Here is an 18,839-nt window from a genome sequence, read left to right as displayed (position 1 = left end):
TCTCTGTCTGTGGATTTCTTCAGGCATGAATACTGGAGTGGGTAGACATTCCCTACTCCAGGGGAGCTTCCTAACCCAGGGATCAAACCAGAATCTCCTGCATTGCAGGCAGATTCTTTACCATCTGAGCCACCAGGGAAGCCCTTACTTAAATAAAGCAATAATCAAAGGGTATCAGCCTTTCTGTACTGCAAAGGCAAATAATAACAACAATCAGACTAAATTTGTTCTTATATGAGGAGACCGCTTTCTGTGTCTCCAACTTTACTGTTCTTTATACTCAAGCTTTCTAAAGCCATTTGATTTCTTTTTTTTTTTTTGGTCGTGCTGGGTTTTCATTGCAACTTCTCTAGTTGTGGTTTGCAGGCTTACTTGCCACACAGCATGTGGGATCTTAGTTCCCCAACCAGGGATGGAACCTGTGTCCCCTGCATTGAAAGGCAGATCCTCAACCACTGAGCCACCAGGGAAGTCGCTCAATTTCTTTTAAACACTTGGTGTATTAGATTATGTTAAAGTTAATAGTATGTGCTGACAATCTACTATTTACCTGGAACTTATTAATGAATTTAAAATTTTCTAGCAATATATCACCAAAAGTTAGATTTAGAATTTTTGAATTTTGCATTATGTATCACCTGTCTAGGTAAAACACACGAAACTGTGACAGTATTATTTTTTTAATTGTATACATGGACAACTGAATTTTAGCTAAGAGTAATTATATGCTGGTGATTCTAAGTTGTGATTATTTTTAGTATGGCCATTTTAAATTATAGTTATTGTAATTTCCGGATTGTCTACAGGTGCAAAGTCTACTTACTACTCTGCCTATTAATTTCATGAAGCTTCTAACAAATTGTTCAAACACTTTAGTTTCTCCCTATGGAAAATGGAAATAAGTCTGTTCATAAGCATTTCTAGGAAAATTTTCATTAATATCATCTGTATCACTTGCCATATAGCATTAAACAAGGCAATCAGAGTACTGCAAAAAATTAACATTCAGTTAAATCTGGAGATATTGTAATACCAATGTAAGCCCAAGAGTATTAAAAATAAAACTCTAAAGTGCTTAATGATTATTAGAATAATTTTTTCATAAATATAATCTTTAATAACAAGAAGAAGCCTGGTTACTGTTGATTATAATTTCAAGTGGCAGAAATATAAAGGTGTAGTTTTATTGATTTTGCTTCCTTTTTTTTTTTTGAAAAGCAGAATTCTACGTAGTATAGTGAAATGAGATGGCAAATGGTATAATCTTAGAAAATTCTAGTCCTATCAGAATATCAAAATCATGTAAAATCACATAAAGACATCTGAAATTATCTATTTTGGGATAACCTAGTTCAGTAAACTGATCTCTAACTTCTGTAGGCTTATTAATTCTTTTGATCATTTTCCTAGGTCCAATAAATTGATAGTCACTGTTATTTCAAATATGATAAGACTGAATAAAACTCTACATTGTAAAGATCTTGAAAATGTGTCACATCCAATTAGACAATTTTATGGAGTTTCTTAAACTTTTCAGTTCTTTCTTGCTTTCCAGAAACTCTTACCAACTTGTTGGTGAAACATATTAAAGGCCTTAAGTTTGAAACCTGGAATTTAGCTACCTTGACTTAAATCTTGGTTCAACCACTTACTACTTTAGTATCTAGTGGTAGGTCCTTTAACCTCTCAGAATCTTTTTCTTCAGGTAGAACGATGAATAATAACACCCGTCTAGTATCTGGGTAAAGATAGAATGAAATAACACTGACTATCAAATTGTGATGGCTGAATAAATACCATTCATTCTCAACTGTCCTTGAGTACTAGCAAACCCCAGTTGATTCTGGAGACTTTTTCGTCTTTCGGGTTTTTTGACTCTTTATACAACTTCCTTTAAAAGTAATCCACTGAACTATGTAGTATTAACTTTCAGTTCAGTTCAGTCGCTCAGTCGTGTCCGACTCTTTGCGACGCCCATGAATCGCAGCAGGCCAGGCCTCCCTGTCCATCACCAACTCCTGGAGCTTACTCAGACTCATGCCCATCCAGTCGGTGATGCCATCCAGCCATCTCATCCTCCGTCATCCCCTTCTCCTCCTGCCCCCAATCCCTCCCAGCATCAGGGTCTTTTCCAATGAGTCAACTCTTCGCATGAGGTGGCCAAAATATTGGAGTTTCAGCTTCAGCATCAGTCCTTCCAATGAACACCCAGGACTGATCTTTACGGAGTACTAACTAGTGACCTATTTTAATGAAGAATATTAGCATTTAAACAAATTAATGAAAAGTTATTTCAGTGCATTTTCTGATATTACTCATCATTTTCACTAACATAATTACTTTCTTCAAGCGAATATTAGCGCATAGAGAAAATTATATTTAATTATGGTATTGTTTGGGCTTCCCAGGTGTCACTAGTGGTAAAGAATCCGCCTGCCAATGCGGGAGACATGAGAGATGAGGGTTCTATCCCTGCGTAGGGAGGATTCTCTACAGGAGGGCATGGCAACCTACTCCAGTATTCTTGCCTGGAGAACCCCCATGAGCAGAGGAGACTGGCGGGTTATGGTGCATATGGTCGCAGAGTCCGACAGGACTGAAGCGACCACGCAGGCACACATGATATTGTTTAAGTGGGTTAATCTTTAACTTGAAATATATTGATAGGATAAAATGAAAGGTTTGAAAGTGTGTAAGTGTAAAACAAGGCCAAGCAAGAAACGGAATTATAATTCATGGTCACAAGGTTGATTAGAACGCCTTTGCCTTCAAGAATTAGATTGTCTGCAGAATGGAAGTTCTAGAGTTTTAACAATGGCGAGACAGCGGAGTGTGGTGTTAAACCATCTTGATAATCAGAAGGCTCTGAAAGGCTTACAAGGACCTTCATCACAAAAAGGATTTTTTTTTTAACCTTCCTCGCCTCCCGCGATTAATGCCGTTTAATACACTATTATCTCTAAAGGGAAAATATGCCATACAGCAGATCTTAATAGTTACTGGCACGCGCCACAGATGTTTCCTTTAAAAACACACACACATACACGCAAATGTTTCACATGTCATTCCACCTCAAACCCTTTCTAAAACACGGGGCGCCTTCGTCCTTCACGAAAGCCAGGACTTCGAGGCAGAAGAATCATTATGGTTACTCCACATCCTCTTGAAAATCAGCAATTTCAGGGCTAAAAACAGAGAAGCGACTGGCTGTTTCTAATTCTAAACCGAGTGATAGCGATCCGAGACAATTTTCAATGTTTTCAATTAGGCAGTGGCTCATTTTAAACAATTCACTTCAGCAGAGGCCTTCACCTCCCAACCACCCACGAAGCCCCTAGACCCTCTGCAGCCTCGACTGGCTCCGCGGAGCCTAAAAAGCGCCGGGCGCGCTTCTCGGGGCTGCGGCTCGCACGGCTTCGCCCCTCTCCTCAGCTGCCACAGCGAGAGCGGTCAGCCAATGGCCGCCTTCCCTGGTACGCATCGTTCCGCCTTCCAGTTCCACCGAAGCCAATAGAAAGAGAATCCTGTAACAACAGAAGCCAATGGGAAGTCGGGGGCGGGCATATCATTGGCTGCGGGGCGCCCCGCGGTGCAGTATGGGCCTCTGCCTCCGTTACCCTGGAGCCGAGGTCGCCGCGCGGCGGCCGCCTAGGGCTTACTGTTTCCGCCCGTGCTCTAGCGCGGTGTTCAAACCTCCAGCACCCCGGCCCCCTCCGCGCCCGCCCCGTAGCTTCCCCTGCCCCCCGCAGCCGAGTCAGGCACCCCCCACCCCCTCCTTAGCCGACAGACGCCGAGGCCCCCGCGGAGAGAAGGCAAGGCGGCGGGCGCCGCGTCGGCGCTGAGGAGGGGCCGGAGCGGGTTGGAGGTGGGCTTTGGGGTGGGCGTGGAGACATGGGGGGAGTTGGGGGTGCGGGGTGAGGCCCGGCAGTAGGGCCGTTGGCGAAGTGGTTTTCTTGGACAGGGGCGTGCGAGTGTACTTGTTAAAGGATTAGGGATGGAGGAGGATTTGGGGGCGCGGGGAGGAGAAAGTCCCTAGGAAAGTAAATCTCGAGCCCGGCACGTAGGAGGGTATCGGGAGGAGGGGAAAGAGTTGGGGGAAAAGGTTGATTTGGGGATCTGGAAGAGAAGGAAGGGAACGCATTGTAGGAGTATTTAGAGAAAGGGGTTCGGAGTTATTAGAAAACCCCAGAGGCCTGTAGACTGAAATGGGAAAGGAGGACCAGAGTCAAGAAGGGGAAGGAAGCTGTGAGCCTTTGGGTAGCTCTGGGATGATAAATGATGGGAAATGGAATACTGTGGTTAGCGTGGAGAGGATCTTTGGTGCGGGCTGTGAAATTTTTATGAATCCATTCAGAGATGGGATGAGAGGAGGAACGAGTTGGCCAAAAAAATATGCCTTTTTGGCATAGATGAGTTGGAGTCGGTGCTCAAATACTTGGTGTTTTAGGTTGGCAGGACCACGGGGTAGTGTTTAACAGTGGCGAAGATCACGGGTCCAGGTCACCTGAGCTTCATCTCCTCTCTTTGACTCACCTGGGCTTAACCCCCTCTCATTGACTCACCTGAACCTCAATCCCTCTCATGCACTTTGCGGCCTTGGATCATCTACAAACATTAATTAGTAACAGGTTCCTGGCTAGGAACAAATTACTAGCATCATTTTTTCGCATTTCAGAATGGGAATGGTATAGATATCGTGAAGGTTAAATTGAGATTGTCCACATCTATACCTACATAAGTGAAAAAAGGATTGGTTATTAAATAGTCTGCCCTGAGTGGTGATTTTCAGTTGTGGAGCACCCCCCTGAAAGTCTGAAGAAAGTGTTGGCTCCTTACAAAAGTACACTTGGGCACCTACACGTTTATGATGGTCCTTTACTTCAGGTTAAGAGTTTGGATTAGGTATCTCTTTGGGATCAAAGTCATCATTTAAATGATTTTTGTTGTCGTTGAAGGGGCCTCATGCAATTTGGAAAATAGTAAAACAGAGAAGGATACAGTTCTGGAGATTATTTTTTGCTCACCTTAGTGTGGTTATTATTTTCATCTTTTTCAGTTGTAGTTTTACATTTGAATTTTATATTACTGTTCTGAATATTTCACTTTAGGATTTTGCTGAATGTTGACTTGCATGTTTATTCAAAACATAATAGGAAATAATTTGTTTTGATTCTCTTAAGTTGACAGAGTGTCATTTTAGATGTCAAAAACTGTGACTTTAGAAAAGTGATTTTTCTTTTGTCAGAGTCGAATCTCTTCTGTTAAACAATCATGGAACCATAATTCTGTATGACACAGTAGAGGACTGTTAGGATAAACAGGATAAACATGCTAATCTCCTGGTTCTTCTCCTGACTGTCATTCCTCATCTCCGGTATGGAATCCTCGTTTATCCACCACTTAATTATTGTGTTTCCTCATAATTCAGTCTTCTGTCTTCTGTTCACTCTGTGTTCTTTTCTTGGCTGAGTTCATTCTCAGGCTTTTGATAATTGTCACTTCCACCTTCCATATTTTTATCAATATACAGTGCATTTTTTTTTTTCTTAATCTCTTTCCTGGAACACTTGAGGTAGCTACAGATTTAGATAATTATTTTTTTGGTATTTCCACATAGATTTCCCATAGGCATCCTCAACTCACTGTGTCTGATATTGAACTCATCAGGTTTCCCCGCCAAATCTGTCCTGTTGAATGGTACCATATTCATCCAATTTTTCAAGGGTTTATTTAGGTTCGTTCTCCTATTCCACGTATAATCGGCCACAAAGTCCAGTTTATTTTACTTGACAAACATGTCTAAATCAATTCTGCATTCTGTATTTCTAAGTTACCGAACCTTAGTTCAAACCTCTGTCATTTGTCACCTGATCTCAAGGCCAGTTGTTATTATTCCTTAAGCTATTGCTCTCCAGTTCTTGGGTTGAGGATGAATCATTCTATTTTTGAATTGTCAAATCTTTGTCAGGGGTGGTCATTTTAATCTTATTGAAGATCCTTTGCTTTCAGTCAACTTAGTATGGCATAAAAATCCTTCTTGTAATGGTCTCTTCCTCTTAATTCTGTCTCACTTATTATCCATACTTTATCACTACCCCCAGCCAATACAATCATTTTAAACCAGCATTGTCCAATAGAAACATAATGTGAACTGTATATGTAATTTTCAGGAACTGCCCAAGAAAGTACATACAGGTGAAATTAGTTTTAATAATATATTTTATTTAACCCAAGATATCCAAAATGCTGTTTCAACACACATTGAATATTAAGATTATTAAAGAGGTATTTTATGTTCTTTTCATGTACTGTTTTCAAAATCCCATGTGTATTTTATCTTTAACAGCTTATTTCTATTTTAACTAGCTGTATTTCAGGTTCTCAGTCATCACTGCTTTGGACAGCACAGTTATGAACTATTTGCAGTTTATCTCACGCCTTCTACTTTTGCACATGTTTCCTCTTACTGAAATAGAGTCCTCCTTCATCAGCTGTCTTCTTTTGCTAACCTTAGCTGTCATCTTGGCCCCATAGCACACAAATACACAACCCAAATCATACTTGTACTTGACCTCTACTAATACCAAATGACTCAGTTTTAGACATTTTCTCCTCTGGCAGTCTTTCCAAACTCCCTTTGGTCCTCTAATCGTAGTTTTGAGTTTCCTCAGCTTCCGATACTTCCCTTTATCATTAGTATTTAATACTATTTATCTTTCTTTTCAGGCTGGAAGTTTCTTAATAGTAGGGATCAGTTGTCTCATTTTTGTGTCTCTAGCTTTATCCATAGTTCAGTGCCTGATGGTAGGTATTCAGTAAATGCCGAATGAATGAATATTCTGTGATGTTTTCATTTGACTGACTGAAGTTTGGGAATACATACTGTAGTTAAAATGCTTTAGTTTCACCCATGTTTCAATGTGCTGTTTAAAAGAAGTTGATTATACCTTAAATCTTAAGTCTAGCCTTTACTGTCATCTGACCTAAAGTCTAGAAAACTATACTTAAAATCTAAACATAGTTTGATTTTTAAGCAAAAGTCAGTGCTGTGTAAATATATGTAGGATATAAAGAACCACTTAGCAACGTCCTAGAATGTCGAGAAGTAGAGGAATGGAAACACTACTTGTTTCTAATCCTTTCTCCCTTATAGGAGAGAAAGAGTTATAGCTTTCATGCCGCAGTATTGTTTTTACCTTAATCTCTTCAGTTATTTGTGTTTTTGGTGGGAGAGAGGGTAAGTATTGTTCGTATCTTTCTCTCCTGGTTTATTTTTATTTCACTCATCTAGTTGGCTGTTGTGTGAGCTCTTGTTGGCAGCAGCGGTAGCCAGGTAGCAATGTTTTATGCGAAGAAGCTGAACACAGGGAAATGACAGGAGATGAACAGTTCTTTGGTTTTACGTAGTTTTTTTTTTTTCTTTTTCTTAAAATGAATTTTTTTTAAAGTCACACGGATCAAATGCTTATTATAATATTCAGTATACAGTGGACTCGACAGCTTTGGTTTACTTTCTGATTCATTTGAAACTGGATTTGTGTATCCTTTATAGGAGGCAATTCTGTTACTGCAGAAGCTTGTGGTAATCTCTCTTCTGACCTGTGATGTTGTTCCACTTGGGACTTTTTTTAAAGACCAGTTGGAAAATGATAAGTGGTAGATTTGATGGCTTTCTAGCATTACCACAGTAGCACTCCTGGCCACTTTTGGAAGATAAACAATTTAGAAATTGAAATTGGACAAGATTTATAGTTTTTGTTTTTATCTGGTTAGCCTTGTGCAATTAAGAGAAACAGATGAACAACTGTTAACTGATTCATTCTATGTCACAAAAAAATTAGTTTAAATTAGCTGGAGAGCTCCACGTGAAGTATAAGTCTTCAGTGTTCTCTGTTGATAATTTTTTAAGAAAAAAATTTTGTTCACTTAATGTGGCTAGTTTATATTAGTGTAAGAGAAATTATTGTAACTGCAAGTGAAATTTATTTTGTCTGAAGCCCTCCAGGTTATTTCTGTCGTTTCAAATTAACCCAGTAAGAATATTCCAACTTTATGATGGGAATGGCTCAGAGCAAAACTTTTGACTTGTTCATTTTCTCCCTTCTTAGGCATTTTAGAGATTTATGTAAGTCTTATGCAATTAGTTGAACGTGGGACGATTTAATTATTTCCTTTAAAATAGAAAGGTACATTTTATTGAATGAAACTACTAATATTGTATTCAAAATAGCATTATAGATTAATCATTCATTTCACAAAAAGATTAATACATGGTATTGTGATTATTCTGGTGAACTAGACAGATAAGGTTTCTGTTCCCATGGGTCTTATATTTAACAGGAAGAGACAAATGTGAGATTATTCCCAATAGTAATGAAGTCTGTGAAGAAAATCAGAGTAATCTCACCGTTGTGAAGTTCTAAGGGAAGGTCCTGGGTAAAAGGTGCAGCAGATCGCTGAGTTGGTGACAGATTTGGCCTGTTAGAGGCACAAAAGAATCCCACTGTAGCTGCAGAAGATGAGGGGAAGAGATAAGGCATGAGATACGGATGGAGAAGTAGGCCGGAGGGCCAGATCTTACAGGAGTTTGTGGGTCTGGTTAAGGAATCTGATGACTTGGAAGCCACTGAAAGGTATTAAGCAGAAGATCTGCTTGATGCTGTCTGATCTCTGTGTCACGTAGCTTTCTGTAAGTGGGGCAGCAAGAATGAAAGCAGGATATCAGTTAGGAGGCTATTGCAGAGAGAAGATGGTGGTTTGGAAGAGGGCAGTAGCGGTGGGGATGATAAGGAATCATCCAATTTGGAATATATTTTGGAGATAAACCAGCCTGGTTTTACAGATGGTTTGGTTGTGGGATGTAAGGTTTAGAAGAAATCCAGGATGATCCTTCGATTTGTGACATGGATAATTTAGTAGATGGAAATGCCATTTACTGAGATCAGAAAAATAGGAAAGAGTTGGTGGGAGTAGAAAGCGAACAGATCATGATTTTGTATTGGCATGTTTAGATACCTAGCTGGAGTTGTCAAACAGGAAAGTGAATATATGAATCTGGAAGGCAGGGTAAGTGACGTCTAGATGAGATCACCTAAGAAGAGAGTGTAGATAAAAGAGGGCCTAATACGTGGTGCCTTGTGTATTCCAGCCTGTAGAGATCACAATGAAGAGACAGATTCAACAGAGAAGACGAAGAGATAGCCAGTGAGGTAGTAAGAAAGCCAGGAAAGCAGGAGACTGTGGAAGTTATAAAGAGAGTGTTGTAGGAAGGAGGGAATGGTTAGTCTTTTCAAATGCTCTCTGAGGTCAAGAACAAATAGGACAGAAAATTGATTTTTGGATTTTGCCAGGATGAACGTCATTGTTTTGATAAAAGCTATTTCAGGGGAATGGTCAAGATGAAAACCTGACTAGTGCGAATTTAGAAAAACGTTGGGAAGGAAGTAAAGGTGTAACGTTCTAGATTATCATATAGTATAATATTCTGGTATGGATTGGGCTTCCCTGGTGGCTCAGTTGGTGAAGAATCCACCTGCAATGCGGGAGACCTGGGTTCGATCCCTGGGTTGGGAAGACTATTCTGGTATAGATAGAATAGTCTTCTTTTACCGGAGGATTGGAGTGGAGAAATTGGATTGTAAATGCAATAGGGACCTGGAATCAAGCAACAGCTTTAGTAGAGCCTCTTTGTTAGTAGGAATGACCCAGTAAAGAGGGCTGAATTGCAGGTGTACAGTCCTTGAGTGGAGAGGAGGAGTGGGAAAGAAGGCAGGTGCGAAGTTTAGCTTTTAAAAGGAGCAGCAATGCTTCTTCAGTTTTAGCAGGGGAGCGCCATAAAGTGATGTAGTTGCAGATGGAGGCACCTTTAAAGATAAGGTATTTCTCACCTGATTGTTGCTATTGAAATATTGAATAGGTCCCTCAACTAAGAATCAGAAAACTGGTAGTCCATTTTAGATTTTACTAACTTAACTCTGTGACCTTAGATAAATTGCTGTCTTGGGTAAATCACTTTAATTTTCTGGGTCTTAGTTTCCTTAAAAATGCAAAGAAAGGACCGATTTCTTAGGGTTCCTTCCAGTGCTGGATTGTTACATAATCTTGTTTAACTAGTAGTAATTCATGGGTTTTTATTTTCTTGTACTTTGTAACAAACTTATTAGTTATTCTAATAGTTGCATTATCTTGTCTGTATCCATTTCTTGCCTTTCATCTTTTTGGTCTAATACTTTGTGTATGTTCTTTAACTTGTTTTGTTTTCCTGTTTGCTTGTTTGAACTGTTTTTTCTGGCAGCAGTGTCAGCCAGGCAACTGTTTTTATAAAAGAAAATTTTCACAAGTGTCTAAACTTCCATTCTCTAGGAATGTTTAGATCTTTGGGTTGCTATACATTCTAAGGAATGCTTGTTTGTTGTCATGAAGAATTGTAACATAATATGGTATACATATTTTAAAAATAGCCTACCTTTTTCCAGCATAGATGTTAAGTAATCAGAAGTTTGCAAAGGGAAGAAAATATTGTCTAGTGTTCCAGGGACTTTTTTTTTTTTTAATTGGAGTATAGTTAATTTACAATGCTGTGTTAGTTTCAGGTGGACAGTAAAGTGATTCAGTTATCCATGTACATATATCTCTTCTTTTTCAGGTTTTTTCCCATATTGCTTATTACAGAATATAGAGTTCCCTGTACTGTACACTAGGTCCTTGCTGATTATGTATTTTTTATATAGTAATGTGTATATGTTAAGCCCAAACTCCTAATTTGTCCCTCACCTTTCGGTAAAGGTAAGTTTGTTTTTGAAGTCTGAGAGTCTGTTTCTCTTTCATAAATAAGTTCATTTGTATCATTTTTCTTTTAGATTCTACTTATAAGTGACATCATATGATACTTGTCTTTGTCTGGCTTACTTCACTTAATATGATAAATCTCTAGGTCCATCCATGGCATCCACTGCAAATGGCATTACTTCACTCTTTTTATGGCTTAGTAATATTCCATTCTATATATATACCTTATCTTCTTTATCTATTGCTCTGTCAGTGGACTTTAGATTGCTTCCACATCTGGGCTATTGTAAATAGTGCTGCAGTGAACATTGGGTTGCATGTATCTTTTCAAATTTTAGTTTTCTCTGGATATATGTGCTGTCCTGGGGCTGAATTTGTCACTTTAAAAAATGCTTTCATGTAGTTAACATGTAATATTTTTAGGGACTTTATAAAGGATACATAGTATAATTTACTCTGATTTTTTTTCTTAACTGGCCGTCATGGAAGAGCCAGACCCTACCTTAATGGAACTCATAGTATGTTTTGCTCATCTTAATTTCCTCATTGGCTTTAAACGGCATCTGTAGCCATTAGTAATTTTTGTTGACTGAATTCAATAGGTGTATGAATTGAATAGTAGTTCCATAAACTTTGGAAAAGTGATTGCTTATATCAAGTTCTGTTAGAAGTTTGAGCATTTTTATCAGGAATAGTTAGCCTAAAGATAACTCATCCTATGGCTGATTTATGTTGATGTGTGGCAGACACCAACACAACATTGTTAAGCAATTATCCTCTAATTAAAAATAAATTTAAAAGAAAGAAATAGCCATTTACTTAAAAAAAGTTATATTTGCTGTTAAAGATGTAGATCTGACCATATGTATTTGTCTTTTCTTCTAGTTGGAGACAACATTAAAATCCTATTAAGGATAAAAGAGAATAAACCTTTAACATTGAAAGGATGATAGAGTACCCTCAGTGGATGAGAGATTATTAATACAACACATTTCTGAAACAGGAAAGGGAAATGATGCATGGAACAGATTAGAACAAAGAGAACTATGTCACAAGATTCTCAGGAGGGAAAGAAGTATTCTGATGTATCCTGCAGATTCTCAGAGAATCTTAGGATTTAAAAAGAAAGGAAAAATTTTAAATGGGAAGAAAGAATAATTGAAAAACTATGAATGAAATAGTTGTGTCTCCTTTACCACCCAAGCCTGTGCCCATTAACAGTCAGTGTGATTCTCTCTGCCCTTCACCCCTTCCTCTACTTCCCATTAAAAAATAGATGTGATTTCTTCTGGAAATGAAAGCAAAGATGACACTTAAAAAGTAGAGTTGTCATGGTGGACATTTGTGTTTGGAGAGAATCCCTTCTCTTTGCTAACTCTCAGTGAGTCCCCCGTATAGTGCTGATTCTTTGCTGCTCATCCTGCAGCAACATGTGCTTGTCAGGAGGCCATGCTCATGTGCAGTTTTGTTCACCCTTTTTCTTCTTTCCTATGGGTGACCAAAAGTTCAAAGAAATTAGCAGTATTTAAAAAGCCTAGGCTAAACAAAGTGAAAAACTGTAGCTAAGTGAAACAGATAATTTCTGCATCAGAAGAGATCTTAAACAAAATGTCTATTTAGTGTTCTCAGGGGATGAAAAGTATTGCCTCATTAAAGCAAGAATAGAATAATTGTTTTAAAAAAATCAGAAGAAAGAGTTCTTAGAAAATAAGATTTTTGCACAAATTAAAAAATCCTGGATGGTTTTGAAGATAAAGTGAGTAAATGTCTTTGAAAATAGAACAAAAAGACAAAGTCTGTTATTTAACCAGTAGAAGTTTAAAAAAGAGTAAAGGGAGAGTCAATTATCAAAAATGTAACCTAAGCACAATAAGGAAGAGGGGAAGGAAAGGGCAACACAATGAAAAAAAAACCTCACACCTGTGTGTTCATCTTTGTGACATTTCAGTATAGCAAGAGGGAAATTCCTAAAGGCAACTAAGGAGTTTTGTTTTTTCTTTAAAGAGTACCTATAAAGAATGAGAATCAGGTGGACAAAACTAGAGTATAAACTCCGTAAGGCAGAGAATTTTCATTGTTTTTTTCATTACTGTTGCATAATGAGAGCACAAGAAACATATGTTGAATAAAAGAATGACTGTCACATCTCATAAGCAGCTCTGAGGTTTTAAAGACAGTGGAGCGGTGTCTCCAAAGTTCTGAGAAAGAATGACTTAGAATTTGGAACCTATGAAGACAATCAAGTATGAGGCAAAATAAAGACACTCTCAGGCATACAAAGACTCAGAGCTTTCACTTCAGGTGACCCTTCCTGAAGAAGTTACGTGAGAATATGGAGCAGTGAACACAATCAATGAAAACTAATAAAAATGACATGGACTTCTAGGAAAGGTAGATTAACATAGAAGTACAATAAAAATAACTCCAGAATGACAGTGGTACAGCAAGTAGAAAGTAATTGGTTTAAGTTAGAATAGGAAATCACTGGTCTCCAAGAAAAAATGTCCTTAAGAGGAAGAATAACAGATTTCAGGCTACAGATAGAATGACTAAGAAACTGATAGATATCAGTGGTAAGAAGAATGTTTTTTTCCTCTCTAGAAAAAAAGGACAGAAATTCTAAAGAAAAAACTCTGCATAACCAACGTGTAGTTGCATGTTGCGTGCTAAGTCGCTTCAGTCGTGCCCGGCCCTTTGTGACCCTATGGACTGCAGCCTACCAGGCTCCTCTGTCCATGGATTCTCCAGGCAAGAAGACTGGAGTGGGTTGCCCTGCCCTCCTCCAGGGGATCTTCCCAACCCAGGGATGGAACCCAGGTCTGCAATGCAGGAAACCTGGATTCAATCCCTGGGTTGGGAAGATCCCCTGGAGAAGGGAATGGACAGAGGAGCCTGGCGGGCTGCAGTCCATAGGGTCACAAAGAGTCGGACACGACTGGAGCGACTTAGCATGCGTGTATACACACACTGAAACTAACACAATATTTTGAATCAACTATACTTTAGTAATAAAAAGGAATAGTATAAGCAAAAAAGTATAGGCCATTAAAATAGTTGTCCCAGGCAACAAGACTTGGATAATGGGGCAATGTATATTTCCTTGTTTTTTTTTTAAAGATGCATATATTGGGGGCGGGGGGTGGGTAGGGAGAGAGCTAGTGTTGGTACATATGAGATGAATGACAGGTAATGTTTTTGTGGATTCTTTTGCAAGAAAAGTTAGGTGGATTCCTGACTTAGAGGGGATAGGTCATAGGGAACTACTTCTGCTATATGCATATAAACAGAAATAATCCTCATCTGTATCATATAGTCAACTTTTAATTATGCTGTTAAAACCGAAAGTCTTTGACAGGGAATGTTAATCAGAATTTACCGAGCATCTTGTGTGTTTGTATTATAATTACTAATATTTACCAAGTGCTTACTGTGTGATAGTAAAGTATTCCATTTAGTTGTCACAGCAGTTGTCTAAGGAAGATACCATTATTATTTCCATTTTACAGAGGAGAAAATTGAGATATAGATGTAGATTGAAATTTGCACAGCTGATAAGTGATGGATCCATTTAATTGCCTTAATTTATTATCCTTTTTTCTTGGACAATTTTTTACGTGTGTAAATATTTTCTTTCATGATTTGCAAAGTGAAAGCTTCAAACTGATTTATATATTTCTAATATTAGTCCTTGCCTACTTGCTGATTTCAGCCCCAAAAGCTAATTGTAACAGTGAGTGAGATTGCCAGGCAATAAAATCTAAATTCTAAGTTAGTTTGCTTGATTTTTTAAAAATCTTTTTTTTACTAAGGGAAATTTCAAACAAATACAAAAGCAGTGATATTAGAGTAATGAAGCTGCATGTCTCCACAGTTTTTACATTATTTTACTAACTCATGGCCCGTCTTATTTAACATATACTTTTACCTCCTTCTCCGTGGATTATTTTGAAGTAAACTCCAGACATTATATAATTTTATCTATAAATATCTCAACATCTACCTCAAAATATAAGGACTCTTTAAAAAAAAGTAACCATAATATCATGATCTTACCTAAAACAATAGCAGTTCCTTAATGTCATTAAATATCTAGTCAGTGTTTTAATTTTCTCAGTTTTATAATTTTATAATTTTCTTTTACTAAATTTGTTTGAATTAGGATTGAAACAAGGCTCATAGATGGCAGTTGTTTGTGTTCCTGAGGCTTTTAAAATATAAAGTAAGCTCTCCCCATCTCTCCTTTTTCTGCTTGCAGTTTATGTTAAAGAAGCCAGTTGGTCCTACAGAATGGGCCACAGAGTAGATTTTGCTAATTGCTTCCTTGTCCCTCTGTCCCCTGTATCTTCTATAAACTGTCATTTCAGTTTAAAAGTTTGATCAAACTCAGATTTTATTTTTCTTGCAGAAGAAATCTATTACCTCAGTGGATTGTTGCGTCTCCTCTGGAGGCACACCGTGTCTGATTACTTTCTGTGGTGTTAGCAGCCGTTAGTGAGCATGATCTAGTTTCATTATTTCGTTAGTAACTACAAAATGACAATGTTCTAATTCTGTCATTCGAATATTCCCCTTTTTAATTTATTAGCTAGAATAATTCTGTAAAGAAGTACTTCCTCTTATCTACTATTTTGTTCTAAGATATATCTTGTAACGGTGTAGACAGGATACATATTGGATTTTTTTCCTCTTCATCTATCAATTTTCAGATAGTATCTTTGAGGTAACTCATTAGTTTTTTTAAAATAACATATGACCTCGTGAATTTAAACACATTCTATGTGTTTTAATCCTTTGCTGATACAGTTCTCATTGAAGATGCAATTGTCCCATCGTTGACTGGTCGGAGCTTCCTGGAACACTGTCCTGAACCCTTCTGACACTCCATCACGAGTGTTTCATACCTTTCTTGCTCTCTAGTATGACCATATTTCTAGGTTGTAGAATAATACCAGCAATGCAATTATTGAAAATTGTTTTTAGAAAAATTTTGGACCTCTTTTGTCAGTAGGATCATCTCTCTAGGGATTGTGTTCTTTAAAGTTGTTAGTACTGGTTAATCTGTGCGACTTTGCCACCAACTGTATATATGAAAGTGAAAGTGTTAGTTGCTCATTGAAAGTTGCTTTGTTGGGTCTGACTTTTTGAGACCCCCATGGACTGTAGCCCTCCCGGCTCCTCTGTCCATGTGATTCTCTAGTCAAGAATCCTGGAGTGGGTTGCCATTTCCTTCTCCAGGGCATCTTACCCACCTAGGGATTGAACCCGGGTCTCCTGTATTGCAGTTGGATTCTTTACTGTCTGAGCCACCTACAGTTAGATTTTCTTTTGATTCATAGGACATGCTTTTTAAAAACCTTATTTCCAAAAAGTATGATTTCCAGCGTTGAATCTATAGAAGTTAACATAAAGAAGTCTAACTTCTATCCCTGTCCCTCAGCTCGGCTTCCTCCCTTTCTCTGCAGCTGTATCGTCCAGTCAGCTAACCACCAGTGCATTTTGCTTTTAGCAGTTAATTAAAATTCAACATAATTAAAAATTAGTTCCTTGTTCACACTTACCATATTTCAGTGTTCAGTAGCTGCATGCGGCTAGCTATCATCCCAAACTGATTTTAAACCATTTCTGTATTTTAAAATTGAAGTGTGGTTGATTTACAGTGCTGTGCTAATTACCGCTGTACGGCAAAGTGACTCCGTTAGACATATACATACCTTGTTTGTTTGTTTTCAAATAAATACCTTCTTTTCCATTATGGTTTGTCATGGGATACTGACTGTAGTTCTTTGTGCCTTGCAGTATCCATTCTATATATGAAAGCTTACATCTGCTAACCCCAACCTCCCCCTCCATCCTTCTCCCGTCTCTTTCCCCCTTGGCAACCACCAGTCTCTTCTCTTAAGAACATTTCCCTTCTTGCCGACAGTTCCGTTGGACACCCCTGCCCTGAAGAACCCATTATGTTTTCATGAGGGGTATAGTTTGTTCCTCTCCTTTTTAAAAATATGGAAGTTACATAGATGAATTTATAACCCTCCTTCAATAAGTGGTAGCATTACTATGCATGCCTTTCTCCCTCCCCCTTTTCTTCGTGTATCTTGGCGATCACTGCAGACTGCAGAGAGTGTGCAGAGGTAGTCCTCATTTCCTTAAGAGCTTGGTAGCACAGTACTTTGCTGTGTGGAGGTGTACAGTGTAGGTAGCCAGTTCCCTGTTGATGGTCATTTTGATTGATTTAGGCCTTTACCGGTAAACTGCACAGTGCTGCAGTCAGCAGCAGTAATGCTGCCTCGTGTATGTCTTTTTCATTTATTACTAGACCCAGGATTCTTTTAACACGCATTTCCTCAGTGGACTTTGTTTCTTCTAAACATTAAGAACAGTTGTTCTGATTATAAAAGTAATCCGGTTTCATTTTACTAGAAAATTAAACTCTGTTAAGGAGACAGATAAACTTATCTAAAATTCGTGTTGCCCAGACAGAAATTATTTTTGTGTACGTGTATACCTTGGTTTTTGCAGGGTTTTTTTTTTCCCCCAGTTCCTGAGTTCAGAGGACTCAGCATTTTTCAATGACTGTGTAGTTGAGATCATATTGTATACAACACTTTGAATTTTTCCTGTACCATAATAGTATAAGCATCTTCCTTGTTAACAAACTTTTTGTAAACATTTCTGACATCTGCATAATACTATGCTATATTAATTTTTTCAATACTTTTCTTAATTTCTTGTTTTGCAATGGTTAGACATTTACTTTTTTTCTTTTTAATTGTGCCACATTCAACATTTGTGCATAACTTGCCCCCTGTTTTTAGGGTAATTTTCTTGGTATCCAGGAATAGAATTATTGAATCAAAGGTTAAAAGCATAATTAAAGTTTTAACCTATTTTGCCAGCTTTTTTCCCCCAGTCTTGTTTTGATAGCCATTTTGGAAGCACTGAGTGTTATTTTGAGGAATCTTTGGTAATTTGATAGATTTTAAAATGATGTGTGAAGTTAAATATTTTTTTGTGCCTATTTTTGTATTGCCTGCTGTGGGTCTTAACATGTATTTGCCCATTTATCTTTTGACTTCCTATCTTTCTTGTGGCATGATATGAGGTATTGATTGATTGTTAAGGATGGTCATGATTTTTCTGTCATGTTGCAATATTTTTCTTCACATGCTTTAATTTGATTAATTTTTTGCATGGTCCAGTTTTACATTTTTATGCAGTCAGTCTTAGATATTTTTCTTATTTTTGTTAGCAGGCTTGTTCTTTACTACCTTTCCCCCCATCCCCACCACCAAAACCAAAAACTGGTGACTTTATTATTCACCTAGCTTTTGTGTTTGTTATAAATCTTAAGATTCAAGGGAGTCAAATTCAGTTAACATTTATTCAGAAGCAGGTGTATGTCAGGTACTTTACACATTCTCTATCTAGTCTATGACAGTCTATCGTTTCTCCAAATAAGGTATGAAAATATAGATGAATTAAATTATGGCCTCTTTTTAAAGTTCTAAGCAATATGTTGTTTTGCTTTTGGTATCTTTCATTGTAATTAACTCTTGAAATCTATTTCATGAAATATGATGAGTTTCCCTCCCTCTTCCTTAATTGTAGAGGAAAAAAGTGTATCTTCTGGTTGCTATTGTGAATTGTGGACTAAAGGTACATAGAGAAAACGGATTGCACAGACTTGAATATTATCCCCAGGATCTGAAGACTCAAAATTGCTCTTCAGGCTTATTTTGGATTTTTCTGAGAAGACTCTGTGAAATTATGTGAATAGAGACTATTTTTCAAAGCCATGGGGGAAAGAGAAAGAAGTCCAGTTACTGATCGAGAAAGTAAGACAAGCAGACCCTATTACTCTTACTGTTCATCTGAATTTGGAACTACTCCACAGTCTTCTGGCCGGTCGTCGCTGGTGCATCCCTCCCCACCTGCAAGTGTTAAGGAAAAACATCCTAAGAAACAAATTTCAGATAGCCAAGTGCATCATCACGGTAAGCATCCTTTAAAAGACTCCAGTAGACCTGGAATATTCATTCTGAGTGCTTAAG

The 18,839-nt window shown here is 37.9% G+C and overlaps 1 protein-coding gene across 2 annotated transcripts in view; it reads left to right on the top strand.

Moving 5' to 3' along the window:
- The first annotated feature begins 3,595 nt into the window (after nt 1-3,595).
- LCA5 (lebercilin LCA5) overlaps nt 3,596-18,839 on the top strand; it is a 64,542-nt gene continuing 49,298 nt past the window's right edge. Inside the window, exons 1-2 of one of the 2 annotated variants that reach the window (XM_020899216.2) lie at nt 3,596-3,865; nt 18,397-18,782. In XM_020899216.2, coding sequence (XP_020754875.2) covers nt 18,584-18,782 — 199 coding nt within the window. In that variant the 5' untranslated portion in view covers nt 3,596-3,865; nt 18,397-18,583. Of the gene's footprint in view, nt 3,866-11,318; nt 13,180-18,396; nt 18,783-18,839 lie in introns of those variants that run through there. The other variant, XM_020899207.2, reaches the window with a different exon arrangement.

This window comes from Odocoileus virginianus, chromosome 19, assembly GCF_023699985.2.
Source record: "Odocoileus virginianus isolate 20LAN1187 ecotype Illinois chromosome 19, Ovbor_1.2, whole genome shotgun sequence".
Classification (NCBI taxonomy): Eukaryota; Metazoa; Chordata; class Mammalia; order Artiodactyla; family Cervidae; genus Odocoileus; species Odocoileus virginianus.
This window is presented reverse-complemented; position numbering and strand designations above follow the sequence as displayed.